General features: G+C 44.2%; 1 protein-coding gene across 2 annotated transcripts in view; it reads right to left on the reverse strand.

Moving 5' to 3' along the window:
- WIPF2 (WAS/WASL interacting protein family member 2) overlaps positions 1-26,419 on the reverse strand; it is a 380,717-nt gene that overhangs the window by 86,479 nt on the left and 267,819 nt on the right. Inside the window, exons 6-7 of one of the 2 annotated variants that reach the window (XR_015296073.1) lie at positions 18,576-19,998; positions 15,425-17,249 (exon numbers count right to left, since the gene is read on the reverse strand). Coding sequence is in view for 1 of the 2 variants with exons in the window: in XM_086924239.1 (XP_086780365.1) it covers positions 19,792-19,998 (207 nt within the window). In the remaining variant the exon portion in view is untranslated. Of the gene's footprint in view, positions 1-15,424; positions 17,250-18,575; positions 19,999-26,419 lie in introns of those variants that run through there. The other variant, XM_086924239.1, reaches the window with a different exon arrangement.

Genomic DNA, 26,419 nt, shown 5'->3' on the forward strand with positions numbered 1-26,419 from the left:
AGAGTAGGGGAGTAATCTCTAGTGGAAGATTGGGTAGAGGAAGTAGAAGAGGTGGAAGGAGTTCTTCTACTCCTGCGATGGGAACTGTGTCGCCTCTCGCACGATCTTCTGGAACGCTCTTCCCTTCTTGGAGAACGAGACCTTCTGGGACGTTCCTCTCTCCTTGGAGAACGAGATCTTCTTGAACGTTCCTCTCTTCTTGGAGAACGAGATCTATCTGGCCTCCTTTCAGGTGGTGAACGTGCTGCCTGTTGTCTGGGAGGACTGACTGTCTACTTCAGCAACCAGCCTTTGCAGCGGAGATCTATGTTCCGGGCTGACGTACTGCCGAAGGCTTTCCGTAGCCCCATAGTCTGCCAATTTTGCAGTGGCGCATTCCATCTAGCGGACAGCCTCACCCCAGGAGCAGAAACCTCTGACCGACGGGGAGGAGATTTTCGGACAGGAATTCTGGTGTTTGCAGATGATCTGGAGGAACCAGAAGACTGGGTAGATGAGTGACGCGAAGCTGATTCCGTAACCAGAATCGCAGAGTGCCTTGACATCGATCTAGCTCTTGACGGTGAAGAATGACGCCTCATCGTCGAATCGTCCTGCATCGACGATGTGGAACTCTTCCCCTCAACGCCGACCGCCTCCGGAGCGTCGACGGAGCAATCACTTCAGACGTCGGATGTCTTGACGAGGAGTGATGCGAAGAACGATGTTCTCACGACGTCGAACGGCGATGACTTGCCGACGACTGAGCTTTCTCCCTCGACATAGAGTGTTTACGTAACCACGGCGGAGGAACTCTGGACGTCCTCGACGCCGACCGTCGACGAGACATTGATGGAGATCGCCTCCTCGACGCCGATCGACGCCTGGTTGTAGACGGCGGAGGGGTCTTGTTCTTCGACGCCGGCGGGGGGGGGGGGGTCACACTTCGACACCGATAGTCGTCGAGATGGCGACGGCGTAGGTGTACCGCCCCTCGACGCCGATCGTCGCCGGGTTGACGACGGCAGAGGGGTCCTGGTCCTCTACTCCAAACGTCGTCGAGATGAGGACGACGGAGGGATCCTTGTCCTTGACGCCGAACGTCGCCTGGTTGACGACGGCAGAGGGGTCTTGGTCCTCGACGCCGATTGTCGCACGGTTGACGACGGCGGAGGAGTCACTGGCCTCGACGTCGATCGCCGCCCTGTTAACGACGGCGGAGGCGTGACCTCCCTCGACGCCGATCGTCGCCTGGTTGATGACGGCGGAGGGAATTTCGCCGACGGAGCTGGCATCCTCGACGTCGGTGACGAACCTGATCTTCTTTTCGACGGCGAGCCCGCCGTCGATGGCCGTTTTTCAGCTGGAAAACTCACCGGTAGATGTTTCTTCAGCGCCGAGCCCGACGTTGAAGTTGAAGGACGTGAAGACTTGCCTTTAGAAGGACTTCTGGCCCTCTTGATGCCCTTCTTCACTGGAGATCTTCCTCTGATGGACCTTTGAGCCAGTCCATAAATGCGGTTTCCTTCTCTGTCCGTGAGAGTTCTCTCAGGCAGGCGTTCGCTGTGAGGACAGTCCTTAGGATCATGATGATCAGGCAAGCAAAGTATACAGACATCATGACTGTCTGATTTTGCCTTCTTGTTGCCACAAGAAGGACAGTTGTCAAAAAGAGAAGGCATTTTAAAATAAAATGCCACACAAAAACGGTCTAAAAAGACAGAAACCTTACTTGACAAGGTGTTAAAAGTCAAAGTAAGTCCAAAAGTTAGAAAAATTGAAGCACATTTCTGTCAGAAAAGCCAGAAATGAGTGGAGCTGTGTTACCAGGGTCCTTCCTGAAGGAGCCAGTAAGAACAACTGACCCAACTGTCACCTCTGAGGCATGATGGGATACTGAGGGTCATGAGTGCCTTAAATTCATGGTGTCAGTTTTTTATTACATGCATCTACAGGTTAGCTTTTCAGTCTTTTTAGACTGTGTGTTTGCAATGCAGCTACATATATATATTTATATAAAAAAAATCATGGCTGACAATTGGAAAATCCTTAAAGCTGATTCCATCATAGGCCCCAAACTAACTAAAAGACCACTTATAACTTACAGACGAGGCCGCAATCTTAGGGACATGTTGGTCAAAAGTGACATAACGAACACTACTGGCCAACATATACAAGGATTAAAAGGCTTTTATCCTTGTGGTCACTGTAGGGCCTGCCGTAACAGTGTCATGGTTAAGGACTTTGAAGTGCCAGGTACTCAAAACAAAAGACAAATCAAACAATTCTTGACCTGCAGCTCCACCTATGTGATCTATATCTTGGAGTGTCCATGTCAAAAAAGATATGTGGGCAGTACTTCTTGCATGGCAAAGAAAAGGGTACAAGAACACCTGAGGGCAATCACCAACAAAGACCCCAAATACCCAATTGCCAGACATTTCCAAGAAATGCACCAATCCAACAATGATCTGCTAAGGTACTTTGCTATTGAACACGTCAACAGTTCGAAAAGGGGTGGCCACCGTGAACTTGCCCTAAGAAAGAAAGAATCAAAATGGATATTGGAGTTGGAAACCAAATATCCTGGGGGGCACAACCAGGACGAGGAGCTTGCAACCCATCTCCTTATGGACTAATGTTTCCAGTTCCTTACAAATGTACATTGTACCTGTCTTCAAATGTAAAATATGAGAAATGGTATCGGAAAATTAGCAATGTTGTGTTTTTTCTGTAACTATATATGATGTAGTCTTTGAATCTTTGAATTTTAACCAATTTTAACCATGTGTTTGTAATTTTCTCTTGTAGGAGCATGTGGGGAACTATCATTTTTTGAGCACTGCACTGAATCCCACATGGCACCCGCGAATGGAAGACTCTCACCTCACAAACGTTAAAGCTAAGACATTCACCCTCACTTTTCTTTGTTGTCTTAATCCTTTTTGCACTTCGTTCCAGTGTGTGGGAACAAAAGCAGTTTTTAATGACTTTTCACCAAGTGCATAAACTGGGTTCCTTTGAATAGACTGGCTAGACCACCTCGGTGATCAAAATTTTTTCGAATGGACTCCACAGTATATCAGTGAATTGATCATGAGTGTGTTATTCATACAAATGTTTTGTTAAATATCGTTTTTCTTAATATGTTCACGATGCGTATGGGCACTAGACCGCATGTATCGTTGATGTTTAGCCTACAGTATAATACAGGATAATACCGCAGCTAACCTACTAGCAGATCTTACATCAGCCAACCTCCATCTTCTGAACTCAAAAGCCACCCATGAGAAAGGCCAGCTTTTGGACCCAATTTTTACAAATATCAGGAACCTTAAAACCCAAGATCCTGCCCCCCTCCCATGGACAGACCATCTACTGATCCCCATGTATTGGCATCTCCAGACCACCCCGGCCCTAAAACAGAAAACCAGGACACTAGGTAGACGGTGGCACAAGCTGATACCAGAGGAGTGGGAAGCGAAGTTAAAGGAATCCACCGTACCTCTCTCCGCGGATCCAAACACAGCTGACAGAGAATTTAACGGATGGCTCACCCACCCCCTAGACAGCCTTACCCCACTAACCAGCACTCTTAAACACATCAAAAGGATCAACCCTGCTCCATGGTACACACCCTCCCTTAATGCATTAAGGAAGGAGTGCAAAAGGACAGAATGCATTTGGAGAAAAAATAAGTCGGTGAAGGAGAAAGACGCTTATCAATTATCTATGAAAGCGTACAAACAAGCTCTCCACAATGCTAAAAGTGCCTTCTACGAGGAAAAAATAAAGAATTCCTCCTGCTCAGCTAAGGAGACCTTCACTATCCTTAAAGAGCTCCTCCATGTCCCGGACCCCCCGCAGAAACCTATGGACCCCAAAGCAGCAGAAGAAAAATGCGTCAACCTAGCCACCTTTTTCGACGAAAAAATTAAAAAAATCCTTGCCTCTCTTCCTGCTGCTAAAGCCGATACCACGGGGAAAGTTAAGGACCTACCTCCCTTACAGTGCAATCCCCCCGCGAAACCCGATACGCCCTATCTGGCGTCATTCGGCCCAGTCACTACTGAGGAAGTTGCAGCAACATTTGCATCAACCAAGAGTGGCGCCCCCAGTGACCCAGTACCCATAAGGTTCCTCAAAGACATCACCCGCACCATAGTGCCCCAGCTGACCGCCCTTATTAACATCTCGTTAGCCCAAGGAGAAGTCCCTTTAAGCTGGAAGGAGGCAGTCGTGAAAGGGCTTCTCAAGAAACCATCGCTGGACCCTGCGGATCTATCTAATTATAGACCAATCTCTCTCCTCCCCTGGATAGGTAAGGTCGCCGAGAAACTGGCGAATAAAAAGCTGTCACAATTCCTGGAAACCAACCACCTCCCCAAGAACTCACAGACAGGCTTTCGACCAGGTCAGGGCACTGACACCGCTCTCCTCGCAGCAGTAGAGAAGACCAGAGAAATTCTCGATATATATATATATATACACATATGTGGGGCACATATAATATATTGTTTCCGGGGTCCAGCGCATGGCCGGGAATATTCTAATGCTTATGACTATTGATGAGGATCCCCTGGAAGAGAACTGTAGTGTTGCTTGTCCTGTCCTGTATGAGGCCAGAACTATGGCATCACCTTGAGTATCTCTCCCTCTTGGCTGTGTAGCATTTCCTTGTTGTCAGTTTTCTTGCTTCTCTGAGGAATCCCACTATTTCCTCAAAATGTTTTAAGTGTCCAAACTATATCTTAAGGAGCTATGCTGCTAAACTTCGTTTGCTCGGTTCTGGGTGGAGAATCTTCCCTCACTGCATGGAGAGCAGGTTTTGTAACGCTGGCTGTCTCCGCACATTGCTGTGTGACATCTCTATTAGGTCTGAGAACCAGGTCTGCCCAACCCAATGTAGGGCTATGAGTATTAAAGTAATTTGTGACTGTCTGCATTTGCTGATTACTAACAATACCAAAGGGATTGAGGAAAAAGGGTAAGCACATCTCCCTGACCAGTCAATCGACTGCATTCTCCATGGAGTGTGGGTGTGGATGTATGGTTGCGAAGGGTTGGCATTTAGCCATTCTCTGATGTTGGGAAAAGATCTATTTTCTGATTTTGCCTATCTCCTGAAGACATTCTCGATTTCAGTCTGATTTAGATCCCACTCGTGTGAGGTGGACGCTTGTTTGCTCAGATTGTCCGCTTCTAGATTGTTTTTCTCTAGTAGATGTATTGTCGCTATGCTTATTTGTCTCTGAATGACCCATCTCCAGATCCTCTGTGCTAGCTTAGAAAGGACAAATGATTTTGTTCCTTCCTGTTTGTTGAGGTAGAACATCGTTGTTGTGTTATCCGTTTGAATTAGTAAGGATGTTCCTTGCAGCTCCTTAACTGCTTTTTAGGCTAGGAACACAGTTTTCAGCTCCAGTATGTTTATTTGTTGTACTGCCTCTGTTGCCTAGATCCCTCTGATTTTGAGCCTTCCCAAATGAGCTTCCCATCTCGTATACAAGGCATCTGTGGTAATGGTCCCTGTTGGAGTTGGTGATATGAAAGATCTTCCGATTGCCATATTTGTTCTGTTCTACCATGCTATCTTCTCCTGTACTCTGTGTGATAACCACTAGTTGGTCCCAACCACCTGTAGCTTGTGACCATTGGCTCTGGACCCATTTCTGAATTGGTCTCATGTGTAACCATGCATTTGGTATAAGAGGTAGGCAGTAGACCATCTTTCCCAGCATCTTCCCTACCGTCCTCACTGTCAGAAACTGACCCTTTTGGTACAGGCGAATTTCTTTTTTATCTACAGTATTCTCTTCCCGCAAGGGTATGCTTTTGCTTTACTGAGGTGATGCTTGCTCCCAGGAAAAGCTTCTTTTGTTCTGGTGCGGGTGACAATTTTTCTCTGTTTATGGAAAACCCCAGTTCAAAGAGTGAATCCCTGGTCTTCAGGTGTGCAGCAACTGCTGCTAAGCACTTTGTACGCACTCTGGGTCCGTATTTGATTCCAAATGGTAGCACTCAATTGATAGTGCATTCCATCTACAATGAAGCATAAGAACATTGTACTTTTGGTTCATTGGGAAGATATGCATCTTTTAGATCTATAGCTGCCATATAGTCGCCCCGTTGCCGCTGCGGGATGACATCTTGCAGTATTGTCATTTTGAATTTCTGTCCCTTTATGAACTTGTTTAAGAAACTGAGGCCTAGTATAGGACCTAGAAATCAGTCTTGCCTTGGAAGCAGAACATATGTTGAGTAGTTTTCCTGGTTGACCTCCTTCCTAGATACGCTCTCTATTGCCTTTTTCTGTAGCAATTCTTTCACTACTTGACATAGAAAGGGCTATTTTTCTCATGTTCTTTGGTCCTCGCACTTGCGGAATTTCGACCTGTTCTATGCAATAGGTGTGTTGGATGATGAGGAGTATCCACTTGTCTGAAGTGACCTTTTTACATTTCTGGAAATAGGATCCTATTCGCCCCCACAAGTGTTGGGAGTGGGAAGGTGTGTTGGTTTTTTGAGTCACTTGCTGGTTAGTGCAGCCGCAACTATGTGGTTGTGATCTGCATCTCCCCTCCCACTAAAGGGTTGTCGCAGTGGTGTTTGGCACTGCCACTATTTTGTTGGCGTTTACACCCGGCTTGCGCTTTGAAAACTCTGGTATGTGGGGGTACTCTGAAAGTTCCCTCTACCCACCGTTCTTCTGGCAGGCATACTTCCTAGTCTTTGCTGTCCTCTGAACTTGAACTGTAGGGCTCTCATAGATTTTGCTGCGTCGCTATCTTTCCTGAGGTGTTCTCTTTTGGAGGTGGTGTTAATGATGCTTGCTTGGAACTCATTTTTGCAGCCCTACACCCGTAGCCAGGCATGCCTTCGTAGGGTTATTCCAGTCATCATTTTTCTACTCGCCGTGTCTGCAGTGTCTAGTGCAGTTTTCAAACAGGTGCTAGCGATATTCCTCTCTTCTTCTGCAAGGGATGCTGTCTTTTTTGATAATGCTCCAGGAGAGGTTTCATCAGCTCTGCCATCCCTTCATACTGTTGATATGCATATCTGTTGACCAGGGCATTAGAATTGGCTGTGCCCCACTGGGTCGCTGCTCCTGTCTCCTCACCATGTTCATTCACTTACTCTCCTTATCCCTGGGCGGTGCGGAGGCAGTTGGTATGTTTTCCCTCTTACTGGCAGTGGCTGCAATGATGGACTCTGCTGGTACATTATCTCAAATATATGACGTGTCTTTTGAGCAGTTTTTGTATTTCTTTTGAGCTCTGGGTGTTACTGACCTGCACGAAGAAGGCTCCTTGAATGCCTTTCTCCCCTGGTCCAGTATGCTTGGGAGCATAGGTATTTACTGACTTTTGCTCAGTAAGAGTAGCAATGGCTCTAATATAAAAACCTGTTTGTGACTTCTCCTGCTCTAATTGTACACCATACTGGTCTGCAATCCTCTTTATTATCTGGTTATACATGTCAATGTTATCCGGAGGCAAAGGCCTCAATGAATATGCGACTATCCTCTCATCTGGGGAATCTATTTCGAGGTCCTGCCACTGTGTTTCAAGGCATTCCGACCACTCTGTATCTTGAAACAGGCCCTCAGGCTTTGGGTCCTCTTCCTCACAGAAGATATCTTGATACTCTTCCTCATATGGTTCTGGGGTCATTGGGAGGCTCCAGTACCTCAGAGTGCTTGCCCCCTGTGTGTCTGCTCCATCAAAGTTTTTGCGGAATTCTGAACTCTCAGAGAGAGGCATTCAACTCCTTTTTCTGAAGGATCACAGCCATTTCGGCTTCAAGATGCCTTTCCTTCCGTCCACTCTCGACCGAGCGCTCCTCCTTATCCAGTGTAGGTGTTTATTTTCTTTTCGACAACGAAGCCTCTGGTGTCTAAGTTTAAATGGCCCCTTTTTCCGCCTTCTTGTGACTTCAGCCATCCTTTGAAGCCAGTGTCTTTTCGGCAGCCTGTCCTCCTGCGATGTCCTTGTTGTGGGACCCAATGGGCTCGTTCGGCTCCCTCTTTACCTTCAGTCGGTGAGATTTTCGGTGCAGAGGTCGGCTTTTGGTGTTCTTGTTTCTGTTGACCGAGACTCGCCTGCACCTTGATTTTTCAACGTTACCTGTGGATGCTTACTTTTATGTTTTTGGTGTTCTTTCGCCATTGATGACCTTTGACATCGGAGCCCTCTCCTTTGGCTCCATCGGCGATCAATGTGGTCTTCCTCTTTGCTAGGCAACCCCAGGTCTCTAAGCAATGGAGTCTCCCTTTACCCCTGCATGGCATAGTGTGCTTGCCTTTGTTTATCTTTTACTTTTTAAGGTCTTTGATTTGAATTATGTGCATGCCTCACAGTTGTTGGTACTATGCTCTCTTGGTAGACACGGGTTACACACCTGATGGTGACCCTTCTGGACAAACTTGTGATAGCACTAGGACAGGATCAAAATGGTGTGTTCCTCTTATCAAACAGAAGAGGGGGGCCCATGCCCCTAAATTCTCCATTCTTTCCTTGACGTGAAGTCTCTTACTTCAAATCAGATCACAGTGTCTATAGTTTACATCTGGAACTTCGGCCTTATCCTCAACGAACTTTCAAAATAATCTTTTTAATTCGGCAATTGGAGAGCCTTCAGCAATGCTTCCAGACCAAATGGTGGGAAATCAAATATCTGAAGATGGCGACAATTCGTGGACTAAGTACTAATTGTGGAAACAATCGACTGGCAAAAAAAAAAAAAATTGGAAACCAGAAAAGATTCACATTGAAAAACACGAGTGTCTGGTCACCCATGGGGGTCACTAGGGTGAGGGAAGGTTGAGGGGTGTTTGCTTCAGTTTTTGCTCCACGTACAGCAGAAGCAAGTGAGTGAGAAAATGCGTATTCAAAGTTAATTCCTAGAGCACTACCCATGGACTTGGGGTGTGGAATCCTGGAAGTGGAAGCTTTGGCATTTAAGTTTTCTTGGTGTGGCGAAGAGGTCTATGCCGATCGATAAACGTTATGCAGTAGGACTTGCAGATGAAACTCCTACTCACGGACTTGCTGCGTCCTACTGAATGGGTCTGCAAAGTCGTAGACTGCCCCCGAGAACGACTGTGCCAGGAGTGCACTTTGTGGTGCATAGTCCAATGCCTAATTCTCTGTGCTAGTGCTGAGAGTTGAGGAGAGAGTGGTGCCTTGGTTTTGCAGGTTAAACATGGTGGTAATGTTGCCAGTTCACACCAGGACCACCTTGCACTGGGAGAAAAGCTTTAAGGGCTAGGTGTATGCCTAAAAGGGCCAGATAGCTGATTTGCAGACATAGTTGATGAGGTGGCCACAGACCAGGGACTGTCATGTCATTCAGAGGCACTCCCCACCTGGTAATGGCCACCTGCAGAACAGGATCTTCAAAATGTCTGCAGTACAACAGCTGTTTCACTACTGCAAATAGCGATGGGTGCTATCCCTTATCAATATTGGAACCTTCCAGTGACCCTCTGCCTGTGACAACTGTGCCGAGAGGCACTCTTGGAGTGGACACAAATGGACCCCTGAGTGAGGAACGTATAGTTTCTTACCGGTCAGTGTAGTTTTTCAGCTTGAAGACTTTCTGGATTCACTATGGTGTACATTATTCCGCCAGCTAGGGGTTGGGTCCAGAATTGTAGTCTTTTTTCTTTTTTTTTCCTGGCTCAGGTGGGCGTTGCCATACCACCATTTGGTGTCCTTCGTGATGTTGATGCGTTTCCTCCGGTAGCTCCCACTCATGGTCGCAATCTTCAGATTCTTTTTTCTTGTCTTGTGTTGTGTTATTTTTCTTCTTCCTTTTATCTTTTAATGTATATCTCCAGTTCTAATCCCTTTCCCATCCCATCCTTCTGGCGGAGGAGGGTGGGATCGCTAGTGAATCCAGAAAGTCTTCAAGCTGCAAAACTACACCGACAGGTAAGAAACTATACATTTTGCTGCGTGAATCTTTCTGGATTCACTATGCAGTGCATAGACTTTGTAGCAGTTTGTCCTTATTGTGGTGGCTGGGTGGAAGATGAGCTCTGGTTATTGAACATGTGTTGTAAGACCATCTGTCCCACTTGCGCTTTCTTGTTCATTTGAATATCTACACAGTAGTGCTTAATGAACGTGTGCACTGAAAACCATGTTGCAGATTGGCAAATGTCTTAAATAGGTGTGTTTGCTAGAACGCAATTGTTGCTCCTTTCTTCCTTGTTGAGTGAGCATGAGCTGCTCCTTGTAAAAGTTGTTCTGCTTGTTTGTGGCAGAGTTGTATGGTTTGTGCAATCCACTGTGCAATGGTATTTTTGGTCGTCCCAAAAAACTGCTGGCAAAGGAAACAAAGAACTGCTTTGTCTTTCAGCACTTCTTTGTCCTTTCTATATAGTGCATAACAGCCCTCCTGGCGTCCAGTGTATGTAGCGCCCTTTCTGTGCTTGTGGCTGTTTGGGAAAAATAGGTATTTGAATTGTTTGATTGATGTGGAACTGCGACACCACCTTTGGCACGAAGTGTGGGTCTGTTCTCATTACAATCCGATCATTGTGTATTTGCAGTTAGGGCTCTTGAAGTGTTAGCGCTTGCAATTCACTTACTCTTCGTAGCGATGGGATAGCTACCAAGAATGATGTCTTTAGCGTGAGCATGTGTAGTGTAGCCTTGTGAATAAGCTCAAATGGTGCCTTCATCAGTTGAGTTAGCACTACGTTGAGGTTCCATGCTGGTGCTGGCATTCTGTTTGGAGGTGCGATTCACTTTGCTCCTTCTAGAAATCTTTTTACTACTTGGGATGTGAAGGAACTTTCCCTGTTTCTCCTCTTGTGTAAGCCGCTATTGCCGCTAAGTGCACCCTTAGGGATGTGTGGCTTAGTTTACTTTGTAGTAGGTGCATTAAGTATTTTAGTATTGTGGATTTCTTTGTGATTTTTCTTTGTACTTTCTCCCTAATACACCATTCGGAGAATCTTTTCCACTTTGCTACGTAGCAAGTTCTTGTGGTAGGTCACCTTGCCTCCCTGATTACGGCCATCGTGCCTACTGGCAGTTTGAGATGTGCAAATTCTAGGTCTTCGGGAGCCATGCTGCTAGGCTGAGGTTCTCTGGCTCCGAGTGTAGCACTCTTCCGTTCTGCGTAGTAAACAGTTCCCTTCTTCTTGGGAATCTGTGTGCTGGTGCTTGCGCCATTTCCACTATTTGGGAGAACCAGGACCGTCAGGTCCACTGAGGTGCTATTATTATTTGCAACATATCTCTGATCCTGCATTTGTTGAGTACCCTGTGTATCAGTGGTATCAGGGGGAAAAGAGTATGCAAATGTCTTTCACCACCTTATCCATAGCGCATTCCCTTGGGACCGATGGTCTGGTTGTCTGGATGCGAAGTGTTGGCATTTTGCATTTTGGTGCGTTTCAAACAGGCCTACTTGCGGCGTACCCAACTTCCGGAATAGTTTTTCTATTTCCTGTTGGTTGATCTCCCATTCGTGGGATGCGGACGTTTGCCTGCTGAGTCTGTCTGCTTCCACATTGTCCTTACCTGGGAGATGTATTGCTAGTAGGTCTATTCTTAGTGGAATGGCCCAGGTCCATATTTCCTGTGCTAGCCCTGATAGTACTACTAATTGCTTTCCTCCTTGTTTGTTGATGTAGAACATGGGGGTTGTATTGTCCGTTTGGATCAACACCCTATTTCCGTACAGCTACTTCTGAAAGGCTTTTAAAGCTAGGACCACAGTTTATAGTTCTAGGTAGTTGATGTGTTTGCCCGCATCTTGCTGCGACCATAATCCCCTCACTTTGAGTTTGTTCATGTGTGCGCCCCATCCCACCTGGAAGGCGTCTGTTGTGAGGGTCACTGTTGGAGTTGGCTGTGTGAATGGCTTCTTCAGTGATATGTTTTCCTTGTTCCACCACTAGATCTTTCCAGCTCCCTGTCGCCTGTGACCATTGCTGCTGTATCCATTCCTGGAATGGTCTCATGTGGAGTCGAATATTTGGGACCAGGTGTATGCATGACACCATCCTTCCCATTAGCTTGCTCACCGTCCTCCCTGTCAGAACTTGCCCCTTGCAGTAAAGACGTATTTCCTTTAGTATCGTCAAAGTTCTCTTTCTGCTGGGGAACACCTTGCCTTGTATGGTTTGATCTCTGCCCCAAAGAATATCTTCACCTGTTCCAACTCTAGTGCCGACTTTCCCCAATGGATTGAGAAACCTAGTTGGATTAGCGTTTGTACGACCTGCTGGATGTGTTTGCATTGGCTGTAAGAGCCTGCTTTTACGAGCCAGTCGTTGAGGTAGGGGTATACGTATATCCCATGCCTTCTTAGGTGCGCTGCTACCTCTGCTAGGCATTTTGTCAACACCCTTGTGCGATTTGAGTCCGAATGCCAGTACTGTGAACTGATAAGGAGTTTGGTTGAACACAAACCTTAGTAGGCGTTTGTGTTTTTTGTTGATGGGGATGTGCAAGTACGCGTCCTTCAAGTCTATAGTTGCCATGTAATCCCCTTCTTGTATTTGTGGTATAACCTCTTCTAGAGATGTCATTTTGAATCTTTGTGTCCTTATGAAATTGTTTAAAAACCTTAGCTCTACAATAGGTCTTAGCGTTTCATCAACTCTCTCTGTGCGGCACTACCTGTTGCCCCCTTGCAGAAAAGTTCCTGCGCTTCTAGAAGCAAGAGGAACAGTGGGGTTATCCCTGTTTCTTATGCGGACGATACCCAATTGATCTTCCCATTTGCTAAATTTACCCCTTCAGTACAGGCTACCTTCTCCCCGAGAATGAAAAACATCTCTCAGTGGATGAGGTCTAATTTCCTTCAGTACAATGTGGGGAAAATTGAAATAATGCTTTTTGGGGACCCCTGATTGGTGGCCTTCAGATCTAGGTTCCCCTCCTGCACCAAAAACGGATGAGGTCTAATTCCCTTCAGTACAATGTGGGGAAAACTGAAATAATGCTTTTTGGGGAAGCACGACTACTGTGGACCCCTGATTGGTGGCCTTCAGATCTAGGTTCCCCTCCTGCACCAAAAACCTGTGTGAAAAACTTAGGTGTTCGACTCAAACAGTCCCTCATCATGAAAGAGCATGCCACCCACACAGCTGGCTCATGCTTTCATGTGTTGGGCCGATTGCGCCGTATCCTCCCTTTGCTCTTTGATTCCCCTAGGAAGATGCTAACCCAGGCACTTATATTAAGCCGCCTGGATTATTGCAATAGCCTTCTGCTGTCTGCCAATGAGGCCGCTCTGGACAGACTACAGGTCGTCCAGAATACGGCAGCTCGTCTGATTCTGAAGGCGCCACCAAGGACGGCCTCTCAGCCCCTGCTTTTTCGGCCCCATTGGCTTCCGATACGGAAGCGTGTACAGTTCAAGGTGTACTGTATCATTCACAAGGCCTTGTTCAACCCCGGCCCTAGTTATATGTTACAAATCATTTATACAGCGCACGTACACCCAGGGGTTTCATGGCGCTACTGGACACATACCACGATCAGAGGGAGGCTAAACAAACGCATTTGTAAACAACTGAGTTTCAAGTAGTTTCCTGAACCTGAGTAGGTCTATACAGGAACGAAGATCCAGAGAAAAGGAATTCTAAAGTCTGGGAACTAAGTACGCAAAGCGACGTCCACCTTGTTGCTTCCGTTTGCAAGCAGGCGTGTTCAGTAACTGAAGGTGCATTGAACGCAGAGCGCGAGGGGGAGTGTACCTATTTAAAAGAGTATTGATAAATATAGGACTCTTACTGTGCAATGACTTGAGAACTAAACATCCCGCCTTAAATTCTGTCCTTTCGGATATCGGAAGCCAGTGGAGTTTATTTAATAATGGTCTGGCCGATTGCCATCTAGGCTGATGAAAGATTACCCTGGCCGCCTGATTCTGGACCATCTGCAGCCTCTTGGTGAGAACCAGGGGCAACCCTAAGTAGATTGAATTTGCATAGTCCAGGTGCGATAGTACCAGGGCCAATGTCACCTGAACTAGCGCCTCATGGGTAATGCAGCTGATTTTCCTTATCTTTGGGAGTTGCAGGAGGCACTTGGATACCACAGAACCTACTTGATTTTTTAGTGATAAGTCATTATCTATAATGACCCCAAGGCTCTTTACTGACGTAGAGGGTACCAGTGAGGGACCAAGGTCCGTCGGCCAGAACTGTGTGCCTCAGACAATCTTGCTTTTACCTGTCAAAAGTAGCTCTGTCTTGCTAGGGTTAAGCTTTAAGTGATTTTGATCCATCCATTGACGGATGAATAGCATGGTGGTCTGGAAACAGACACTGACCTAGGTGAGTTGTCAATCGTAAAAGTGAGCTGCAGGCCATCTGCGTAATTGAAGGTTGTTACAGTCATATCCTTCAATTTACTAATCAAGGGAACAAGATATAAATTGAATAGATGGGGTGAAAGCGATGAGCCTTGTGGAACCCCACATGATACAGATAACTTAGGGGCCGTGTAAGGGGCCAGACGTACAGATTGAGTACGGTCTTTGAGAAAATAACTGATCCATTTTAAGACCAGTCCCTGGATACCAGCCTGTCTGATACGATCCACCAAAATATTATGGTCGACCGTGTCAAACGTGGCCGATAGATCTAGTAGTACCAGGGCCTGGGGTGTGTCTTCATCAGCCTTCTTATGTAAGTCATCCAATACTGCCAGCATCACAGATTCCGTTGAATGAGCAGGGCGGAAGCCCGCCTAGTGAGCGTCTAAATAACCAGACTGTTTCATAAAATTAGACAAGCATTTTGCAAAGAAATTGGGTGGAAATTGGATAGGTTGAGAGGATCGGCTCCAGGCTTTTTTAAAAGGGGAACCACAATCGCAATTTAAAACACCTTAGGAACATATCCCTGAAATAGAGACTCATTAAGAAGAGTTATAGCAGCAGTTGGTAGTGCAGTAAATATGTCCTTCAGTACATAGGACGGACAGCAATCCAGAGGGGAGCCGGATTTCACTTTAGATAATAAGTCCAGGAATCCTTGTTCAGTAATGCCCGGAAAGGCCTCTAAAGTAGAGTGATTGATAGATAAGTTAACAGAGGACTCCTTGGTATTTAAGTTAAGAATGCCTGCTTTAATAGTGGCTATTTTATCCAAGAAAAATTTATTTAGGGAATTGCAGAGGTCTTCAGTAGGCATCGGAGAGGGTAAGATTCAGTGAGCATTATCTAGTTCATTAACTATAGCAAAGATATCCCTTGATTTATTGGAGGAGTTGAGAATTCTAGAAGAAAAGTGCGAGGCCTTAGCTATACTAATAGCTTTTTTATATTCCTTCTGTGCTAAGGAGTAGATCTGTTTGGATTCACTAGAGTAGTTTTGTCGCCACCTACGTTCTTTTTGGCGGAGTGCGAATTTCTGCTCTTTTAGTTCTATAGAGAACCATTTGTGTGCCTCCGAACGACGGGCCTGTTTTAGTTTTTTTTTGTGGTACATGTAAATTGCTAGCTGCCGATAACCAGCTCAAAATATTAGCATTTAGGAGATCCAGATCTAAAGTAGGTGATACTGGGAGATCAGTCAAGGTGTTAAGAAAATCTGTTTTATTTAGAGATCCCCATGCTCTAATCATAACTCTTTCAGCCAAAGAGGTCTTATTATCTGTGGCCATAGTTACTGAAAACTGAAGTAGATAATGGTCTGACCATAGGCAGGGTAAAATCGTAAGAGAAGATACAGTAATATTATTTGACCAAATCTGATCCAGAATGGGACCTTCATTAGGAGTAGCTGAGGTCAAATGTTGAGAAAAATTCAGATTCGTTAAAAGTTCAGTAAGTTCTATAGAATAAGGCACTTCTCGCGGGTCGTTTGACCAATAGTTCAAATCAACCAGCAGCAAAATTTTAGAATAATTGGTTGCAATATTGGCCATTTGCTCACAGAACTGTACAGGAAAATGTGGCATATGCCGTGGAGTCCTATAAATCAGGACACAGATTAATGGTGCGGATTTAGATTCTAATTTAATAACCAGATTATCTGCATCCGGTAGATCAAGAGGATCCATTGTCCCAAATTTGTAATCATGCTGAATAATTGCAGGAAGTCCTCCTACTGTCTTACCGGGACGGTCTACATGGAGTATATAATAATCATAGGGTAATGCCGCCAAAATATCAGGCACTGAATCAGATTTCAACCATGTTTCGGTTAAGAACAGAATGTCAGGTTTCTCCCATGAAAGTAAAGTAAAGATGTCTAATTGGTGTTTTACTAATGATCTAGTATTTAAATAGAATATCCTTAACATTTTGTTGGTTGTTTTATTTTGGGGAGAAGTGGGATGGCTATACGGATGTATGGGGTGCTTTGGGACCTTATGGTGCTCAGACTGAGGTCCACAGATCCTTAGCGGCCTCAGACGCTAAGGTTTTATCTGGCAGATAAATTTACTGCCTACGTTCCTCGGCGGTCTCTCCGCTCACAAGCAAAACATCTGCTCACAGTGCCTAGAATCAAACGAGCCAGGCAAGGTGGGAAGGCCCTATCCGATCTGGGCCCATGCCACTGGAACAAGTTTCCTGCACAAATAAAACAATGCACAGAACACCTCCTTTTCAGGAAACAGCTTAATACCTTCCTGTTCACCTCCGACCCTTAGTTGTTAGGCTTTCTTACCTGGCCCGTCTACAGTGCAGAGATTCCCCTTCGGGGGTCGATTCTGGCGCTCTACAAATAAATAAATACATAAATACATAAATAAAAGCAAAAGTTCCTTCACGTAGTGCACCTTGTTCTTTGGTCTCGTCTGGAGGTTGTTTTTCTAGCTTTATACAGTAGCCGTATTGTATGAGGTTTAGTATCCATTTGTCCGTTGTGACCTTCTTCCACTCCTGGAGGAAGTACCTTATTCTGCCTCCTACTGGTGTTGTGTTCGAGGAACTGTTTGAGTAAATTCAGGTTTTGGTTTTTCTTAAGGTCTTGATGTCCCCCCTGAGGTGCTGTTAGGGTGGGAGTTTGCCTTACAGAGAAGTCACTTGGAGGTGGGTTGTTGCCCTCCTCTCCTTGCCTGTCCTCATCCGTTTCAGCACCCTCAAAAGGACCGGCCTCGAGGCAGGTACTTGCAGTTCTGCTGCTGCTGTCCCTGCTGCTGCTGGCCATTTTCTTGATAACCTTGTTGGAAGGTTTGGTGCGATGTACTAGGCAGGTTGACTCCTCTACCATTTGGCCTTCTTGAGGGTGTACCCCTTCTCATCCCTCCGAACTTCAGTGCTCCCATGGACCTTGCTGTTTCGTTGTCCTTTTTGAGCTGAGTTAACTTGTCGTCAACTTGTCATCAACTGGCGTTCCAAAAAGTTGCTCTCCGTTAAAGGGTGTGTTCCGGAATGTTGTTCTGTACCTCTGACTTGAAGCCTGAAATCCTAAGCCATGCATGTCTTCTCTCCGTTACCCCAATCATCATTTGCCTGCTGGACGTCTCCGCAGCATCCAAGGCCGACTTTAAACATGTGGTACCCATGTTTTTCTCTTCTTCTACTAGGTGGATCTCCCTTTGCTGGTTCTGTTCCGGTCATTGTTTCAGGAGTTGCCCCCGTTTCCTCCCAGTGCTGGTATGCTTGCCTGTTAATTAGGTCGTATGAGTTAGCGATGCGCCATTGAATCGCAGCACTCAGTTCTACTTTCCTCCCCATGATGTCCATCCTTTTACTCTCCTTGTCTGGAGGTGGTCCGGCATTTGTGGGTGCATTTGCCCTTTTCCTAGCCATTGCTGTAATTATTGAATCAGCTGGCACTGATCCCTGGATGTATGCAGGGTCCTTTGAGGAGTGCTTGTACTTATTTTCTGTCCTTGGGGGTCACTGATTTACTTACAGCTGGCTCCCTGAAAGCCTCCCTGCCCTGGTCCAGCACACTATGGAGCATGGGCAGGAAATGACTCCTTGTTTGTTGAGGTAGCAGAGTTTCCAGGAGAAAACATGCCTTGGGCTTCTCTTCCTCCAATTTCACTCCATATGTCTCTGTAGCCTTTTTAACAACCATATTATAGACCCCCCTATGTGGTCTGGCAGTGAAGGCCTCGAAGGGTATGTGTCTACTCCTTCCGGTAATTCGGTGTATAGATCATGCCACTTCAAGTCTTGTGCCTCCGAGGACGTTGAGTCCTGGTAGGTTTGACGATCCTCCGCGCATTCGAAGTAATACATGGCCTCTTCCTCGACTGGTTCAGGCGTTTGTGGCTCTGGGTCTTCGTCGCCCCTTTCGACTTGAGTTTGGCTCAGAGTAAAACATTGGCAAAGGCCCACCAATAGAGCTGGAAGCATCGGGACCAGCATCAAAAGAAACAACACAGATTATAAATCTTTGCTTCATAGCCCTAGATCTCGCTTGGGTTTATGACCCTGAATTTTTCACTCGACTTGGAGTCTTGCCTCAAGCCCCAACACCAAAAGGATCTGTCATAGACATCTGTTTCAGACAGTCACGCAGGGTTTGAACCCTGTAGTTTTAGTTGGGAAAATTATTTCCTTGTACACTGGATTTCGATTTTCTGAAGAAAAGTATCATCAAACTGACAAAAATAGGGAGGGCGTGGAAAGAAAGGAACAGACAGAGCAGCAGGGGTGACATTTATATGTGGCTCCATTCTGTCACTTCTAAGACAGACCAACGCCCGCCCAGAGCTGCACCGCACCTCCTAGAGGTGTACGGGAGAACTGCTGTAAAAGTTTCAGAATCTAATCTGGAGCCTGAGGATAGCCTAAAGGACAGGTATCTCTGAATAGAAGTATCCATCATAAAAATGTTTTGGGAAGCTCATAATTGTTCTTTGAAGTATAGCCACACAAAATTAAACAAAAATTAACGAATGTTCATTATTTATACAGATGCAGTCATGTGTTGAGGGGGCCTCAAAAGACAGAGGGAAACTAGGAGAGGATTAGACAGACAAGTAGAAATTAACAGGCATTGTCAAGACGCTGGCTCCTTGAAGTAAAACTTGCTAAGAAAAAGAACTGCTCACCTTTTATTTGGAATGGAAGGACATTATGAACTCAGATGGGATTAAATACAATCAGTAATATCAGCTAGCTAGTTTGTCTGGATGCGTCTGTGAAAAATAAAGATGTCCCCACTTTAAGACTAATAGAGATGAGCTTAGATCTAAAGTCCATCTCTGTATCTTTAGCCTTAGACATATCCTATACATCAGCGATTTCAACTCCCAAATCAAAAACTACGAAGATGGCAGTAGAGGCAGGACTCCGAGCGCATCTAAAGAAAAAAAATTTACGCTCAAACTGTTCAAACTTTGAAAGTGAAAATAAGTCAAGAAAGGACATAACTGTTTTTTGGGGAAGAGGGGCGAAAGGCATAAGCAGCATATGCACGGGGCCACAAATGTGTATACAATACTACAGGTGGTGGAACAGCCAGTTTCCAAGGTTGCCTAACAAGCTGGAATCTCAAGCATCTGAATCCAGTGTTACTTTGAAGAAATGTCGTCAAGCACGTTGTGAAGGCGCACACCATAACGCTTTTCATTTCTGGAAACTTCAGAATGCAGATCAGTCAAAATACCCATTAAGGTTACAAACATTTCTTGGAGCTACAAAAGTTATTTCTAGCTCGCCCATTTGCACAGTTTACAGTACACCTCATTCCCAAATCAGATTGCAATGCCTAATCCTCAATTTAAATAAAGCCCCTGCGAAAAAAGAGCAAACGATCTCATAAGACCACCCAACTTGGTGCACCAGGAAATATCGGCATGAAGATGAATGCTACTTTGTCTTTTGACTTGTGCAGAAAAAAGTCCACTATTTTCTACAGGACTCACTCACCCAAAAAGGATCTCCCCGTCGAGATGGAGTCTCTGTGTCCATTTCTCACTGGTGGAGGTGGAGGTGGCGGACCGGCGGGGGTCCTCGAAGGTGGAGGCGGTGGCTTCCCACGGTTTGGGGTTTCAGTGTTAAGATGCATTCTGTATGTTGGAGGAAGTGGGGCTTCTCGGGCACCATTTCGTACCATAGGCGGCGGTGGTAGAGGTGCTAAAACAGATGACAAAATAAATTGTGGGTTGCATTAAAAGTAAAGCAATATGGTCAAGAGATGAAACGGACAGTAGAGAAATGAAAAAAATACATTGAAATGAAGGAGGTAGAAAGAAGTTGTACAGTGAGTCGGTTCAATGTCACATTATCTCCAGAGGCTATGACAAAATTTGCTAAGCATTTACCTCATGAGTATGCACAGAATAAATAAATAAGTACATCCTTCTCTAGTTTTAGCTTCATTTTTTAAGTACTTGATTTTTGCCGCATTTGAAAACACAACTGAAACATTTAAATTTATTGAAATAATTAAAAGTTCCGCTATTAGAATTGCTGAGACTTCTCTTAACCAATGATCATTTTTGTTTTTTATTACTTCACCTTACGCACTATTTTCACAGTACACATGTCTTTTTTAGATATATATATGGGTGTTTTATATGAAACATTGGTAGCACTGAGCACTTTATTAGATTCATTGTGGCTTTCCGATTTACTATTTGCATTTATGCAACGATTCCAAATGTGAGCATTTCTTCAACTTGAATTAATTATGAATTGATATAATTACACGGTTCTGAGAGAATATTTGCACATGTTCGTGAGTCTCTGCTCATTCTAAAATGAATCGTAGGACCTTAACAAAAACCTTTTTTATGAACAAGGGTTTTAATGTTTTTAGGCATTGTTTTATACATTTCTTAAAGAATATATATATATATATATATATATATATATATATATATATATATATATATATATATATATATATATATATAAATATATATAAATATATATTTGTACTTTTAGAATGTTTTTAGAATGTTTATAAAATATATTTAATTCTTATTTAAAATCATTGAGAACATTTTAATGGTTTTTAAATAACTTGCCTAAATGTACATATTGCAACAATTTTAAACAAGACCTGGTGAATTTTGTATCTATATTCATTTTTTGCTCTTTATTTAAACTGCCGCAAGAATTGAATGTTTCTTTCATTTTCACTATCATAAACAAAAGGAATCCACTAGGTGGACGGCGGTTGTTACCACAATGGTGGGGAGCAACCAGTGTTGTTAAAATACCCCTCACACACCAACAGGCCCCTTGGTGTCATGCTTCATCATCGGGGTCTTCGCAAACCTCTACGGAATGCGGCGTGCTACGACTTCACGACTACGCAGGAGCACTTTATGAGTGAACTATGTGTTTGGTGTGTGAAGGTACCAATAATGTGAGTGGTGAGGTGAAAAGTGAGGAATTAAAAAATACCTGGCACGTGAGTGCTGAAAAAAATTTTTTATTTAGTCTCCGGCTGGTATTATTAAAAAAAGTGCTAGAGTGGTTGTGGTTTACTAATTAGGGTAACCCAACCAAATTAGTGCGTCGACATGTTTCGGAGTACTGGAACTCCTTCTTCAGGACGGGAATATGCACTACTTATCCCCACCTTACTCACATGTGTGTAGATATTAAAAATTGTGCTCTACAAAAATAGATATGGTGAATAATGTACCTATCTATGTTGGATGTACGGTCCGTTGCGCCCAGTTGGCGGTTCAGGATACTTATTAATAGAGGTCCAATGGCCTCATGAGCCACAGCGTGTTGGGGCGTGGTCCGTTCTACCCGATATGGCAACGGTTCTGCACAGGGCTGTCTGGCTTGTTCCCCCTCCACGCGGCTCCGTCGGAGCCGCGTGGAGGGGGAACAAGCCAGACAGCCCTGTGCAGAACCGTTGCCATATCGGGTAGAACGGACCACGCCCCAACACGCTGTGGCTCATGAGGCCATTGGACCTCTATTAATAAGTATCCTGAACCGCCAACTGGGCGCAACGGACCGTACATCCAACATAGATAGGTACATTATTCACCATATCTATTTTTGTAGAGCACAATTTTTAATATCTACACACATGTGAGTAAGGTGGGGATAAGTAGTGCATATTCCCGTCCTGAAGAAGGAGTTCCAGTACTCCGAAACATGTCGACGCACTAATTTGGTTGGGTTACCCTAATTAGTAAACCACAACCACTCTAGCACTTTTTTTAATAATACCAGCCGGAGACTAAATAAAAAATTTTTTTCAGCACTCACGTGCCAGGTATTTTTTAATTCCTCACTTTTCACCTCACCACTCACATTATTGGTACCTTCACACACCAAACACATAGTTCACTCATAAAGTGCTCCTGCGTAGTCGTGAAGTCGTAGCACGCCGCATTCCGTAGAGGTTTGCGAAGACCCCGATGATGAAGCATGACACCAAGGGGCCTGTTGGTGTGTGAGGGGTATTTTAACAACACTGGTTGCTCCCCACCATTGTGGTAACAACCGCCGTCCACCTAGTGGATTCCTTTTGTTTATGATAGTTGCCAGGGGAGACAGAATCCACTTTTCCCTCTCCATCCCTCCTTTGTTAAAAATTCTTTCATTTTCACACCACAAAAGCAAACAGTTAAGGTGTAGCTTCATAATTGGTCTGGTACCGTTTCAGCGTTGTCAGGTGATCAAGCCACCTTGGGTGGCGAAACGCGTAATGGCCGACGAATAAACTTGTGATTCGAGCACCTGAAAACGGGTCCGTGTCTGCTTGCTAAAAGACTATATTGCGGGAGCAGCTTTGAAGCAGTTTTGTGGAGATATATATAGATATCACGGTTAAAACGGAGTTCCAAGCGAACTCCGTTTATACCATTTATATATATGTATTATCTCCTGTGACAGAGCAACTTTTATTAATTAACAATACTATTTTCTGGTACTTTCCATGTTTTACCACAATTGCTGCAATGTAGACAGGTAGATGGCACACAAGAAGTCTTCTTTTCTTGGCTCTTTCTCCCCTTAATGCTATGACATCATGCACTTATCCCAAGAATAGACCCATAAATCCCCACTCAAAATACATGACGCACATCTACTCACCCACCCCCCACGCCCCCCAAATATATGTACATATTTGGAAGGTGGCCTTTCAGATACCACGCATGACCTCCTTTCATATCAAACTGATACAATCAATGACTAATCTATGACTAATCTACTCGATACAAAAAAAAAAATCAAACACTTGTTGAAAGGGCCGAACAGGATACCACACAGACCCAGAAAATATTTCAAGAGGTTTGTCCTTAACAAACGGGGTGGTCGAAAAACTTTTTAAATCGCTGTCTAAAACTGAAAAAGTAATTTGAAGTTGTTCCATCAATCTACGACTAAGTAGAATATCCAAGAATTTTATGGAAGCAACCAAACTTTCACTGGACACAAATGTTAAATAAAAAGAGCAAAAAGCCCTTCCAGTATATAGGCTATTTGAAAAACCTGATGAAAATACACACTAATGAACAACCAGAGTAAAATATTTAATTTCTTGAAAGCTTCTACATGGTGTGTCAACACTACTACACTACTCACAATAGCTGTACTTTCAGAAGACAGCAGTTCCAATCAAGATCTCACCTATAGTGAGGTTAAACAGTCTATTTTTGAAGAATTACTGACTACAGTACAATATAATAATACCTAGAGAAGGCTCTTGATAAGCACCTTGCTAATGACTGGATGACTTTGTCTAGCTCAGTTCCCCGCTCCTTAATTGATAGCTTTACTTTCTTCCTATTCTTGAATGGCCCACCCCTGCAGTGTTTCTCTTTACAATGTTTAATTGGATATGCTGTATCCTTCCATTGTAGCCTTCCATTGCCGACATCAGTGAACCACTATTTATTTTCCTGAGAAACCGCAATCCATGGAAGTAAATGTATTTTCTTGATCTCTCTTCCATCTACTCGGTCCCCCCATATTTCCACCTCCCTGCAAGTGTGCACTGCTCCCTGCCCCTTCTCTGCCTGTACTGCATGCTTTTTTTAAATGTTTTTAAATTAAAATTGCTTTTGAGAGGACTTGACAGCTGCACAGTGCTACTGAGCCATTCACGTTTTCATTGTGAGGCACTGCACGCATACTTGAAAGGGTAAATTAAGATTACAAATATATGCCAAAATGGTGGCGGCAATTCTCAATATGCCATCTCAGAATGCTTTTTTTTATTAGAAAAAGAGTTTCAATATGGATACCTACGGGTGTCGATGTTTGCACAAGCGTCACAATGTAGCAGTGGCAATTTTGGGATGATTTTCTTTATTTAAAAAATTCCAAGATGGCTGCTGACGTGAAAATGTGAGCAAAAAACATTCCAAATGGGCACCCATTCATGTTCATGCACCTTGAAACACCGGAGGCCATTTCTGGCATTGATAGAGCCAATAGCCCTCTAAAGGTGAAACTACTGGGCTTGCCTATTTGGCGTGTCGATGTCTGTTTACTCTTGTTATGGTAGGTGGGGGTGACTGTCCAGAACTAAGGAGGATATCTTTTTACCCAAGATAGGGTGATACACAAAAGAAATATTGCCAATAGTGACAAGGAATAGCAGAAACCCCAAAAGACCTGTAGAATACGGAGTCTTACTTTAATAAAAGCAAAGCCAAGATATGCTAAGTACAGACATCTCCCCCCACAGAATGTAAAACCAGAATAAGCAAAGCCAAGAGTTCTGTATTTGAATTGCAAATGCATGCAGCGTTTGCATATTATAGGAGAACACCTAAGAAGGAGCCAGCAGGAACAGAAAGAGGAGTTTATAATTGAAGAGTTGCCAGTCCCTCATTCAGTTTAATTCAAGGACTTCATTGAAGGCAGATGGATACACTAAAACAACTGAATACTTAACTATACTGAGCCAAGATGCAAGTGACACAGTCTCAAGCTAATGAATGAAAGAATCGGTCAAAGAAAGCCAATGATTCAAAGGGGTACAACCAAAACCAAATCAATCTATATTGTTAACAAAAGGCCAGTTTGACAGCTTTGCTGTTAAGCCCATGCACAACTAGAGGGATATTTACTCATCCTCTCTGTTGTGAAAATATGGTACATACATCAATGAAGCAGGAAGCACTAAAACAATGTATAACATATGTATGACTCATGTTTTGTGATGGACAAAAAGTTGATGAATAAACAGCCATTTAAATTCATTCAATGCTTGAAAGCGTGATCAAGGAAGACAAAATCCTGGGCCTCACCTTAAGGGCACTTTCAACCTAAACAGAATCTGTAGTTCCAGCCCTACTCCCTACCATCTAACTAAAGATAGTGCTTTAGAAAGTCTAATCAGCAGCCCTTTACTAACAAAGTCTTCAGTGATTTTGTAAAGGGAGCCTTGACACAACCATCCCCACACGAGTGCCTGCATCTCCACTCTCCAGCCACTAGAATGCAGGCACTGCAATTTCTCTGTCTGGAAAGCTGTCAAAACCATAAATCTTGGGCTGCCACACACCAGAAGCATCAAATGGATTCCCCACTGCTTTTTTAAAATAATATACTTGAGGATGAACCTCAGAATATATCACTCCAGCATTTTGCAGAATCTCCATTCAATGTTTATATTATTTGGCGTGTATTTTCTCACATTGTTATTCATGATTTTAAGGACTTGAGTTTACGGCTTCCTCTGCGCGCACACAGGCAAATAATATTTCTTTTAACCCCTTGGGCGCGGCCTAGATTCTGCGCCTGTGCGGCGTTTTTTGATGTGGGCGGGTTTATGACGGCCCCCAGCCGTCATCAGCACACGCCCACCGTAGTGCATGACGGCTGGGGGCCGTCATCAGCATCGAAGGGGTTAACAGTCTTGCATTGTCAGTTTGCATAATATACATATATATATATATATATATATATATGATCAAGACCGTGAGGTAAGGGTCGAAACGAGTTATGCTGGGCACTGGCCAAGGACTGACTGGTTGCTACGAATTCGAATCATGAAGTAAAGCACTGCATTATTCATTCTATATTTGGGGGTCCGAACCGGTTGTTGCCTTGCGAAGGGATGTGCCAAGTCGGGATTGTGATATATATATATATATATATATATATATATATATATATATATTTTCGTCATAAGACGTCCACAGCAGCAGCAAAGTAGACGAGGCAAACCCGGTTTCCGTGAACGTGGTAAGTTTTATTTAAGTAAATCACTCATCACCACTCCGCCATGACGCGTTTCGGTGCACACAGCACCTTGATCACATGACAATCGCTGCAAGGCGGGCGTGCTCATTTTAAATTGCTTGGAGCCAATCAGAGAAACGTCATAGATATAGAAGACGTATGTTACAAAAGATTACTGCATAAATGCAATGCTGTATATGTACACATAAGTGCGGCAATATTGAAACTCATAGTATTTACACAATGAAATAAAATTGGTAAAACTATTGAGACATGTGCAAAATCATGCTGTGCAAATGAATTTAAATTTAAAATCCAATAAATAAATAAATACATATAAATATATACTTCTAAAATTTCGAAGTTCATATCTATACTACTA

The sequence above is a fragment of the Lissotriton vulgaris genome, chromosome 5 (assembly GCF_964263255.1).
Source record: "Lissotriton vulgaris chromosome 5, aLisVul1.2, whole genome shotgun sequence".
NCBI classification, from domain to species: domain Eukaryota; kingdom Metazoa; phylum Chordata; class Amphibia; order Caudata; family Salamandridae; genus Lissotriton; species Lissotriton vulgaris.